This window comes from Aspergillus terreus, genomic scaffold (genome assembly GCF_000149615.1).
Source record: "Aspergillus terreus NIH2624 scaffold_10 genomic scaffold, whole genome shotgun sequence".
NCBI classification, from domain to species: domain Eukaryota; kingdom Fungi; phylum Ascomycota; class Eurotiomycetes; order Eurotiales; family Aspergillaceae; genus Aspergillus; species Aspergillus terreus.
Window position 1 is genome coordinate 415,828 of NT_165933.1, and position 11,586 is coordinate 427,413.

Consider the following 11,586-nt stretch of genomic DNA (forward strand, 5'->3'; position numbering starts at 1 on the left):
CCCGAACTCCCCGATCCGCATCCGGTTGGCCACCAACAAGATGGAGGTTGTGTGTACCTGATCTCAGCCGCAGATGCTATGCCCCTAGGTATTTGAGACGCCATGCTTGCCCGTGAGGATGATGCGTTAAGGTTTGATCAGCGCCGCTACCGCGAGCATCTAATTGAAGGGAATACCGTGGATTCCTAGTCTACCACCTGCTCCCAATCTAGTTGGGTTGATCGTCTGATGATGTTCAGTCATCGGCTGATCCATTGATCCATCGATCGGAAGGTTAGTGTTGTGTCTGGGGGTGGTTTGTTGGAAGACTTTCACCTCTATTCTTTTCTCTCAAGCCTTTTCTCTCGTTCTACTACATATAGATTAAAGAGGAGGACCCCTGACAATCTTAAAGGAGACCAAAAAATTAGCCTCTTTATATACTAGCCGATTCTATTTTCTAGACTATAACAGTGTGATGCTCAAGTTGTCCACCGCCTGACTGACAGGACAATCCTGCGAGTATATGCCTTTCTAGCCACTAATGGAAAGAAACAGTATAGAACGCGAACCCCAGAATGGCCCCTATGATCCTTATAGACAAAGCAGCCAGCTTCTCGCAGGCTCGAAAGCCTTAGAGCTCAATATGGATGAGTGACCGTCTGGTCCAACGGCTTATCAATCACGGAGCAGATGTCCACCTCATCACTGTTCTGGAACCAAAAGTGTCGCGCTACAATGCCACGACGCTCTCTCGTGACTTTGTTCTGGTATTCCTAGATCACCATCATCATCAAAGCAAAAATATAACAACACTAGCCCCGCGCGTAGGCCCTCCACAAGTAAGTTATTCCCTATAGTCATGAGACGTCAAATATTCAGTACATTAACCATACAAAATCTAACGGTCTAGGATAATTGAGAGGACATGAAATGATAGTCTTGGTATTCCAGGCAATTTAGGGCATCGGAAATCCCGTGATGGCGGAAAAGGAACGCAGACCCGTTCAACATCCGCCCGACAATGCGGGGAAGCAACCCATCTTCAGGACACATCGGATCAATCACTACCGCGACAGATCACCACCAGCCCAATTCCTGCATACAGGGACACAGATATCCCCAGAACATGTTATCTCCGACCCGCATCTGACGTACATGTCATGGATTCGTCTCCACAGGCGCCACCATCGGCATCCGACATGCCTCAGCGGAAAATGCGGAAAGTCACTCGTGCATGCGATGCCTGCAAGTTCAAGAAAAAAGCCTGCACGGGAACTCTGCCCTGTGGCCCATGCGTGAGGCGAAAGGTTGACTGTACCTATAATACGACTTATCACCGCGGCGTCGCCGTCAGCCCTCCGCCATCCTTTCCGCGGAATAACACGCCTTCTTCCATTGATGAGGCCCCTGCGCAGGAGGATGCGACAGAAGAGCCTCTTCCATCGAGGGCGTCTGCCGAAGTGACGGAACAGTATTGGGGGCCAACATCCGCACATTCATTCCTCGGTCGCGCCGTCCGTGATCTCCCCACTACCACCTCCAATGTGATTGCGAGCCGAGAAGACCGGAGCCGCGCATCAGCAACCTCGATTTTCCTTTACGGGGACCGCGTCGCCCCCGAGGTGCAGCTCGAGGATTTCAAGTGGCCCGACAGAGCCACAGCGGACGGTCTGATCCGTCGATACTTTGAGTTTGCGGCGCCGACCTACAGGATCCTTCATCAGCCGACGGTGGAGGCAATTGTCCGTCGGCTATACCAAAGCAACATCCACGCGGAAAGCGGAACATCGCTCTTGACACAATCGGGGGAATCGACGGCATCTCGGGCCATAGTGCTACTGGCCTTTAGTACAGCAAGTATGTTCCAAGTAGATCCCGAAGGGCGCATGCGAGATGCAGATGAAGGAGGTTGGCGGGTCAGCGAGCTCTATTATATCAAGGCAGACCAGTTGCTCTCTCACGAGACGGGGGCTCCTAGTCTTGAATCGGCCCAGGCGCGCTTTCTTATGGTGCTTTATCTTGTGAGCTCGTCCAGAGCCCACAAAGCCTGGTTCACCCTGGGCACTGCCATTCAGCTGATAATGGCGCTTGGGTTCCACAGCCGACGCCCGAGACGAGATCCGGATAGTGTTGATTTGATCCAACGCGAATGCCAACGGCGCATCCTGTGGTGCTCATATACCCTCGACAAGTATTTGAGTGTGATTCTGGGGCGGCCTAGGCTATGGCACGACGAAGACTTGGACGAGGAACTGCCGGCAAGAGTTAATGATCAGGACTTGACGTCCACAACGATTCAACCGCCTAAACGTGACTGCATGATGGACGCTCCGGTATTCCATGCACTATTAGCACGCATCCTGGCACAGGCGGCGAAGGAGCCGTACGTGGTCTCAGGAATCTCCAGTCGTGAAGAGATCAGCACCATCCAAACACTGTGCGCGAGAGTAGCACAGTGGCAAGCCGAGCTTCCCCCGTTTCTATCCGGAATTATCCACCCCAGCAGTCTGATTCCCAGTTTCCAGCGCCAGTTGACGGTCCTCCAGCTGGCGCGATACCATGTCTTGATGTTCATTACTCGTCCGTTGCTACTACGAAACTACGGGCAGATTTGGCCGGATTGCGACCCCAGCTACCGTCAATATCTCAGTGTCTGCCTCACTGCTGCCCGCGACGCCATTGAGCTGATTCTGACCTTTGTGCGCGAGAACCAGCTCTTTCACGCCTTCTGGTACTCGCAGTACATCGCATTCAATGCCTTGTCAATTATCTATATCTATCTAATCCAGGTCCAACGCGGTCGCATCTTTCACATCAGTCACAACTATGCGCCGACTAGTCCTGACAACCGCTCATCGTCTCTCGATGAAGCGATGTTATATTGTCTTTCCGAGACAGCCCAGTACCACCTCGCAGATGCTACTGTCCGGAACGCTCCGTCGTGGAAATACAGTGCCATCTTGCAAGGTCTTCGACGCGAACTTGAGCGCCTGGGCCTAAGGCTACACTCTGACGGGTCACCTCATGCGCCGGAAGGTTCAAATCAAATAGGAACAGAGCAGGACGGGCAAGACCCTTCGCACCCAAGTTACAGAGAGGTACGAGGTTTGGACACGGTTAACGCGGAGAATCCACTGGCCGTATCATCGGGGACGCCATATCAGTTTCCAGGACCACAAAGAGCAAGCGAGCAGTTTTTGGTTGATCCGCGGACAGAATCTCTCTTTGACCTCTTTGCCATGGACAAAGATTTGATGTTGGACTTCTGGCCTCAGCTGGATACATTGCCTATTAGTATGACTCCCTCCACTGGATCCTGAAGGAAAGCGACTGATACCATAATCTAGCATACTTCTGATAGGCTCATGCAGCTATCAACTTGTATATATTTATGCTTCTAAAGCAAATGAAGTACATAATTTGGCTTTGTCATCAGACCTGAGATGCTGCGTTCATGACATGCCAAACGTTTCAAAGCATTCACCCGATTTTACCATATATATTTATACCGGATCTCACCATCTTCGTCTTCCTGTCTGCGCGCCTTAACATTCAACCAGTGCAGATAAGCGGCCAAAGCAGTCGACAAGACAATACCACCAGCTGCAAATGACGATAGCGTGATTCCTCCAGGCCGATACTGCGGCGCATCAGCAGAGGGGAAGAAATAAGAACCATAGATATTGGAGGAATTCCCAAAGAGGTTGACCAGGGCATAGACGATAGCTCGCTTAGTCCGCGTGCGCGGAATGGTACTGGCAATCCAGGCCTGAACCACGTTGAACGCAGAATACGACCCGGAACACATTAGAAACATTCCGACATATCGCACTGCCGTGGAATGCGAGGAGATAACCATCACATTCCCCACTATGTCAATGCAAAGTGGCCAGACGATCAGAATCGCGCGGTGATTGGTACGGTTTGCAATAAACGAGTTCCCCAAGGCCGTGATGAACCCAAAGACATAGACAGGCGCGGTGATTAGCAAGGTTACGATGTTATTGAAGCCAAGCGTTTGGACAATTGTCTTTGCACTGTCAGCCATGGGGCACTAGGCGTCTGCGCCGGTGACTTACCGGGAAGAAATAGGTCCATGTCTGCGACGTAAGCTGGCAGATTTGAATCAGGATCAACATCCAGGCTTTAACGTCCGTCACGGCTTCAATAAGACCCTCTTTGATGGATCCATTCTCGTCCACTTCATTGTTCGCCTCGCGGGCCAGCCGCCATTCGGCGAAGCGCTGCTCCTGCTCTGTCAGCCACTTGCGCTGGCCGGAGCGAGGGAAGTCAGGCAAGAGGAAGACGGCGAGGAGCCCGGCCACCATTGTGCCTGCGCCTTCGATGATAAAGAGCCATCTATACAGTGAGCATTGCTGTTAGCCAGGCCATGGAGGAAATCCCATTGCGGACGGAGAGATTGGCTGACCTCCAACCGGCTAGTCCTCCCTTGCCGTCGAGCCCGCTCAGAATGCCTGCGGCGATCAAACCACCGAAGCCGTTGGCTATGGTGTTCCCGCAGTATACGAGGGCTACGCGGACGGCAATCTCAGAGGGCTTGTACCAGGAACTGATGAGGAGTCTGTTCACGATCGTTAGTGCATCGTTCTGCATATGGGTACAGATACAGTGGCAACGTACAGGGCACCGGGGAAGAAAGGAGATTCCGCGAAGCCGAGAAATACACGCACGCAGACGATCCCGGCAAAGTTCTGCACTGCCGCCATGCACATCGAGATCCCGCCCCAGACGAAGATTGCGGCGGGGATGTAGAGCGACGGTTTGATGCGGGTTAACACGATGTTACTCGGCACTTGGCCCAGGAGGTACCCGACAAACTTGCATGTGTTAGGAGATGTCCTGACTCTATGCGGTTGAGGCAGCAGCGTACCATGATTGCCACCGCTGTCTGATATTGCGAGTCGGAGAGACCCAGGTCCTCCTGTAACCCGCCCAGCCGGGCATTTGCAATGTTGGAGCGGTCGAGGATGTTGAATATAAAGAGGAGGAATAGAGAGGAGATCAGGTGGAGGTCGATCTTGCGGACCACTGTATCACGCGTTAGAGACCGTGTCTTTTCTTCTGGGAGATGATTGTACAGCGCTTTTCGAGGGCTTGGGTGTCTCTTTCGGAGAGACCTTCGAAAGCCTCATCTAGAGGGTCGGGTTGTTTCGTGGGCTCCACGTGGATGGAGGATACTTTGGATACGCTCTCTGCCATGGTTCTGACAGAATCTCGAGTAGGCGTCTAGCAGAAGACGAGGAGATCCTTCCCCAATGAGCCTGATTTATAATAGGGCTGGCGTTCTCCGGATTCCCCAGACCTCCTCAACGTCGGATTCCAACTTGACCCCGCTGCACTCGAGGGTGAGGCTAACGCATGAAATCGTCGGTCCACATTCCGTACTGGGCATTCTGCTTGAATATGATCCAAGCATTGCAGGGGAAAAGCTTCGGCGTACCAAGCTTTGCCAATCTGAGCTTGGTGTTAACCCCCGCCACCGGTTATCAAACACTCTGGATGCAGAAATCCGACTACGATTCCCGGCCGGCATATCCGTACGAAAGAGATCCGGGGAAAATCCGGGTGCCCCGCGACGAGCTTCATTCCATAGACGCCAAGTGGGCCGTTATGATGCACTTGTCTGATGATCGTGCTTTTCCGCTGCCGCTTTTCCGCCTCATGTCGGAGCAGGGATTGTATCTAAAGGTATGCGTTGTTCCCACATAGCCCGCTCCGTCAATCTTGCTCTCCCATAGTCAGGCACCTCTTCAGTCACACTCACACACAATGTCTCTTCCTTCTCACTTCACGCTCAATACGGGCGCCAAGATCCCTGCCGTGGGATTCGGAACATGGCAGGCCAAACCGCTGGAGGTCGAGAACGCCGTGGAGGTAGCCTTGAAGCAGGGATATCGTCATATCGACTGCGCTGCCATCTATCGCAACGAGACTGAAGTCGGCAATGGCATTCGCAAGTCCGGCGTACCCCGCGAGGAGATCTTCATCACCGGGAAGCTATGGAACACCAAGCATGCTCCTGAAGACGTGGAGCCGGCTCTGAACAAGACACTGAAGGACTTGGGAGTGGACTATCTTGACCTGTACCTCATGCACTGGCCATGGTAAGGACTTTCAGCTTACTACTTTCACCAAACGGAACTAAACTGCCCCTGACAGTGCATTCAAACCCGGCGACAAGTGGTTCCCCCTGAACGACGACGGCGTGTTCGAGCTCGCCGATGTGGACTACATCACCACCTACAAGGCTATGGAGAAGCTTCTGGCGACCGGGAAAGTGCGCGCGATTGGGGTCTCCAACTTCAACGTCCGCCGACTGGAGGAGCTCCTCAGCCAGGTGACGGTTGTTCCGGCCGCCAACCAAATCGAAGCCCACCCATACCTCCAGCAACCCGATCTTCTCAAGTTCTGCCAGAGCAAGGGTATCGTGGTTGAGGCGTATTCGCCTCTCGGGAACAACCAGACGGGTGAGCCACGGACGGTTGATGACCCTCTGGTGCACACGGTGGCGGCTCAACTGGGTATGGATCCTGGCCCACTGTTGGCCAGCTGGGGAGTCCAACGCGGCACAGTCGTTCTGTCCAAGAGTGTGACGCCTTCTCGCATTGCGGCGAATCTCCAGGTCCAACGCTTGCCCGAGGATGCGTATGGTGCGCTGACCTCTCTTGAGCGCCACAAGCGGTTCAACTTCCCTGCTTTTTGGGGCTATGACATTTTCGAGGAGGTTGGGGAGGAGGCTGTTCGCAAGGCTGCGCTGGAGGCGGCGCCTGTCAATAAGACCAAGTTTACTGTATAGATGATAGAGCAATGAATTCTGTGGCATCGCACATGTTATCTTTGTTACTGGAGACACATTGTATAGAATAAGGACTAGTCATTGCCATGATACAGGTACGACATATGAGAATAGTCATATGAGCACTATGTTCTGGGGTCATTGCGATCGAGAATTCAAGACCGGCTATGTCTTCTCCCCAGAATGGAGCAGTTAGGGCAGGCGGAAATGTGGGTGGGGAAATCCGCTCGATTCCCCGCATCACGGCGGAAAAGCGAGTCGGAGTACATCGACGGCGTCGGAAGCCAGAGTGGAAATTGTACATTCTCCATTGCTTGGATCGTGGGGAAGAAGTCTCACAGATGGCGGGGTTCATTCGAAATGTCTGCCTGGAGGGTGGAGGCTGTCGGAAGAAGTTCTATATCCGAGTGGCCATCAGTGTCGCATCATTGAATGCACCCATATATATAGCCACTTGCACTCATCTTCAGGTCTCAACCCTAAGCCAAAGGTACGGTCTCCAGAGGTCCAGATGATGGCTTCATCAACTCTCGTTCTACCGGCGACATCGCCGGATTTGCACAAAACCACTACGCCCATCACTACCACAGCACCTGTCGTTGAAGATGACGAGCAATCAATCCACACAATCGATGATCTTCTACGACATCGAGCCTCCGGAAGCAAAGGCAACGATCCCATCGTTGCGTATCCATCGCATGGCTCCGAATATACTTACTACACCCCTCAACAGGTAAGACGGGTGTGCGCCGTCTTATCTACATTATAATACTGATCACATCGCAGCTACACGCCCTAGTCGAAGCGGCCTCCATCGAGTACTCTCGAGTCATCCCACAGCGTCGCACATCCACCGACCCTGTACAGGTCGTCGGTTTACTTGGCCCTTCAGACTTTGAGTACCTGATCACACTTCTCGCCGTGTCTCGACTAGGGCACACCGTGCTTCTGCTGTCGACTCGTATCGCCGAGGATGCCTACGTCAGTCTCGTCGAAGTCACAAAAGCCTCGTTCCTCATCTCTTATCCGAGTTTCGACACCATAGCCCAGAACGTCAGCAAACGGACCGGAATCGTCTTGCAGCCGGTCCTAGCTCGCGAGAACTACATCCAGCACTTGGAGAGCGGTTCCAGGCTGCCTCCAGCTCAATTAGACGGCGCTATTGAAGCCAAACACATTACCTGGGTTATCCATTCCAGTGGCTCCACCGGCCATCCGAAGCCCATCTATCAGACCCATTCCGGAGCCCTGAAGAACTACGCAAACAACTTCGGCCTCAAGGGCTTCATCACCTTGCCTCTTTTCCACGCGCATGGAATCAGCTGTCTCTTCCGCGCCATGCACTCGCAGAAGTTGATCTACATGTACAATGCTGACCTTCCCTTAACGAGCTCCAACCTTCTTACCACACTCCGGGATCATCCGGAAATCGAGGTCCTCTATGCAGTTCCCTATGGGCTGAAGCTACTCTGTGAGACGGAAGAGGGTCTGAAAAAGCTAGCCCAGCTGGAGCTGGTGATGTTCGGGGGCTCGTCATGCCCCAAGCCCATTGGGGACAAGCTGGTCCAAAATGGGGTCCGCCTGGTCTCCCACTACGGTACCACCGAGACCGGCCAGCTGATGACCTCCTTCCGGGACCGCTCAGACCTTGACTGGGATTACGTCCGTCCAGGGCCGTCACTCCTGCCATACCTGCGCTGGGAGGAGCATATGCCTGGGATCTATGAGCTGTGTGTGTTAGAAGGCTGGCCGTCCAAGGTCGCAAGCAACCGTCCCGACAACTCCTACGCTACCAAGGACCTCTTTGAAAAACACCCAACCACACCGAATGCGTGGCGATACTACGCACGACTGGATGATACCTTGGTGCTGGAGAATGGCGAAAAGGCCAACCCCCTGGTGATTGAGGGTGTGGCACGAAACCATTCCATCATCGGCGAAGCGATCGCGTTCGGCGCCAATCGGCCACGGCTGGGCCTGTTTCTGATCCGGGCTGAAGGCTGTACATCCATGTCGGATGAGGAGGTCATCGAGACGGTGTATCCGGCCATTGAGAAATGCAATGCCGAATCACCTGGATATGCCTATATTTCCAAGGACATGATTCGCGTCCTGCCTTCGGATACGGAGTATCGGAAGACTGATAAAGGTACTGTCATCCGTTCGGCTTTTTACCGCGACTTCCAAGAGCACATCAACCAGGTGTATGATAAGGAAGATGCCAGCGGGGACCAAGTCCTGGAGGGAGCAGAGTTGATCGCCTATTTGCGGAAGAGCCTCCTCGAGGTGGCTTCCATCGAGCCTTTGGCCCTCGAAGACGACACTGATATCTTCAGCTTGGGCGTGGACAGTCTGCAGTCAATTCGCCTGCGAAGCATCATACTGAAAACGCTCGATCTGGGTGGTCAAAAGCTTTCGCAGAACTTCGTCTTCGAGTACCCTTCCTTGGAGGGCATGGCCAAGGCGCTGACCAGGCTGCGCCTGGGACAGGCTCCTCACGAGGAAGAGCCAGTCGAGGAAAGAATGGCCAGGTTGATTGAGAAGTACAGCTACAACTTCAAGACGCATGAGGTCGTTAACCGTGGAGATGATGGTGAGCACATCATTGTGACCGGGAGTACAGGCTCTCTGGGCGCCCACATTGTGGCTCAGTTAGTCCATTTGCATCACGTCCGCACGATATACTGTCTCGTCCGGGCTGATTCGCCCCTATCTGCTATTCAGCGGGTACGCCAGAGTTTACGGGCTCGAGGCTTAGCCCACAGCATCAGCCCAGCAGAAGAACGAAAGATTGTGGCTCTGCCGGCTGATCTTTCCAACCCAGTCAGGCTAGGCCTTGACGAAACGGTCTATCAGGATATCGTGAAGTCATTGACGGCCGTCATTCACTGTGCTTGGTCAGTCAACTTCAACTGGGCTCTGGAAAGCTTTGAGCAGAGTTGTATCGCTGGCACCCGCAACTTACTCGATGTCTGTCTGGATGCTCGAGGACCTCGCCCGGCTAACTTTGCATTCTGCTCGTCTGTCAGCACTGTTGCGCGTACACCCGGAAGCTGGGTATCCGAAGAACTTCCACAGTCACTCAGTCATGCACAGGGTATGGGCTATGCTCAGTCGAAGTTGGTTACCGAGCATGTAGTCAACCGTGCTCGCAAGCATACCGGCATGAACGCCCGCGTTCTCCGTGTAGGACAGATCGTGGCCGACACTCAGCATGGAATCTGGAACGCCACAGAAGCCATTCCCATGATCTTCCAAACAGCAGAGACGATCAAGGCTCTCCCCCAATTGGAGGACATTCTGTCCTGGACTCCAGTGGATGTCGTGGCGACTAGTGTGATCGATCTCACCTTGGCCACTGATGCAGCCGACGTAATGAACGTCACCAGCCCAACTCTCCATCACTGGACGCGTGACCTTCTTCCCTTGTTGAAGCAAGCAGGACTGGAATTCGAAGAAGTTCCCAAGCGAGAGTGGCTACGTCGGCTGCGGAGCTCCAATCCAGACCCAGATATCAACCCTCCGATTAAGCTGGTAGAGTTCTTCGCGAGCAAATACGATAACGACGAGCCCAGTCGTGTGCTTCTTTACGACACTAAGAAGGCACAGTCCGCAGCTCCAGCTCTTCGTCAGCTCACGGGGCTAAGCCAGGAATTCGTGACCCGGTTTGTGAACTATTTCCGCCAGCAATGCTGGTCCTCATCATCTGTGACGGCCATGAAGCCGCGCGAAGTCATCTTCCTTACGGGGCCCTGCGGCTGCGGCAAGAGCACCGCGGCGCGGCATCTCGCCGAGAGATTCGGCATTCCCACCATTGAGGGTGACGACCTGCATTCATATAGCTCTCGACAAAAGATGGCGAACAACGTCCCGCTCACGGACGAAGACCGCTGGGACTGGTTTGCGCATATCCGAGGAGCTGTGATGGACCGCTTGCAACACACGGATGCCCCCGTCCTTGCAGTCACCTGCTCTGCGCTTCGGACGGTCTATCGGGATGAATTGCGCCGGTTGACCGGGCTGCTGGAGTACCCAGTAAATGTGAACTTTTTGCTGCTGGAGATTACGAAGGATAATCGGGAAGGACTGAGAGAGCGCATCCTCGCTCGCTCAGCCAAGGAGGCGCACTACATGAAGTCGGCCATGGTGGACTCGCAACTGGATATTTTGGAGCCTCCTTCTTGGGCAGAGAGTGATGTTGTGATTTTGGATGCTTCGCAGGACAAGGCGCAGGTGTTGCATGAGGTGGAGGAGTTTGTACGGAAGATTGAGTCTTAGTTCTTCTAGCTTCGTCAATAGATGTCAATTTAGACTGTCTTTTCATGAATCAAACATGGTCATACATCAAGCACCAGACTCCTCCTACCTGTACAGCCTATCATACCGTAATGGAGACTGTCGGGATTCTTCGGTCATCGCCACTTCATAGACTGAAAAATCATGTCGGAAACGAACGCTCCCGCAACCCTTTGCCAAGGAAGCATCCGTGGGGGCTGAGAGGGCCTGGTTCAGTCAAGCATCAAGCGTTAAGCTTGTCGGGGATTCTTCTCCGGAAGAATCAGCGGATATGTGGCGGAAAAGCGGCGGAAATGAGGGCTTGGGTCGCGCCAAGCCAGCCACAAAGACGGATTCCTGGAGTATGTCGGTTTAGCTTATCCTGTGCTAATCGCCAAATGCCGGTTCGAATGCCGTTGTCCTGTTCTGGTTGTGAAGCTGTGATGCTGTAATGTTACTATAGTCGGAGTGGTCGTGATGTATACTTGTATACTACAACGCGTGCAAAACCT

The 11,586-nt window shown here is 53.5% G+C and overlaps 4 protein-coding genes across 4 annotated transcripts; 3 read left to right on the forward strand and 1 right to left on the reverse strand.

Moving 5' to 3' along the window:
• Positions 1-1,181: 1,181 nt before the first annotated feature.
• Positions 1,182-3,302, forward strand: ATEG_06995 (uncharacterized protein; the record flags this gene model as incomplete). Its single annotated transcript, XM_001209681.1, has 1 exon — positions 1,182-3,302. The coding sequence occupies one exon, from the start codon at positions 1,182-1,184 to the stop codon at positions 3,300-3,302; it is 2,121 nt and encodes a 706-aa protein (XP_001209681.1).
• A 538-nt stretch (positions 3,303-3,840) lies between these two features.
• Positions 3,841-5,202, reverse strand: ATEG_06996 (uncharacterized protein; the record flags this gene model as incomplete). The annotated part of the gene is made up of 6 exons (XM_001209682.1): positions 3,841-3,852; positions 4,062-4,341; positions 4,412-4,564; positions 4,624-4,820; positions 4,874-5,031; positions 5,082-5,202. 6 exons carry the CDS (start codon positions 5,200-5,202, stop codon positions 3,841-3,843), a joined length of 921 nt encoding a protein of 306 aa, XP_001209682.1.
• A 570-nt stretch (positions 5,203-5,772) lies between these two features.
• ATEG_06997 (alcohol dehydrogenase) lies at positions 5,773-6,799 on the forward strand (the record flags this gene model as incomplete). Its single annotated transcript, XM_001209683.1, has 2 exons — positions 5,773-6,107; positions 6,163-6,799. 2 exons carry the CDS (start codon positions 5,773-5,775, stop codon positions 6,797-6,799), a joined length of 972 nt encoding a protein of 323 aa, XP_001209683.1.
• A 514-nt stretch (positions 6,800-7,313) lies between these two features.
• Positions 7,314-11,077, forward strand: ATEG_06998 (uncharacterized protein; the record flags this gene model as incomplete). The annotated part of the gene is made up of 2 exons (XM_001209684.1): positions 7,314-7,532; positions 7,586-11,077. The coding sequence occupies 2 exons, from the start codon at positions 7,314-7,316 to the stop codon at positions 11,075-11,077; spliced, it is 3,711 nt and encodes a 1,236-aa protein (XP_001209684.1).
• Positions 11,078-11,586: the final 509 nt, after the last annotated feature.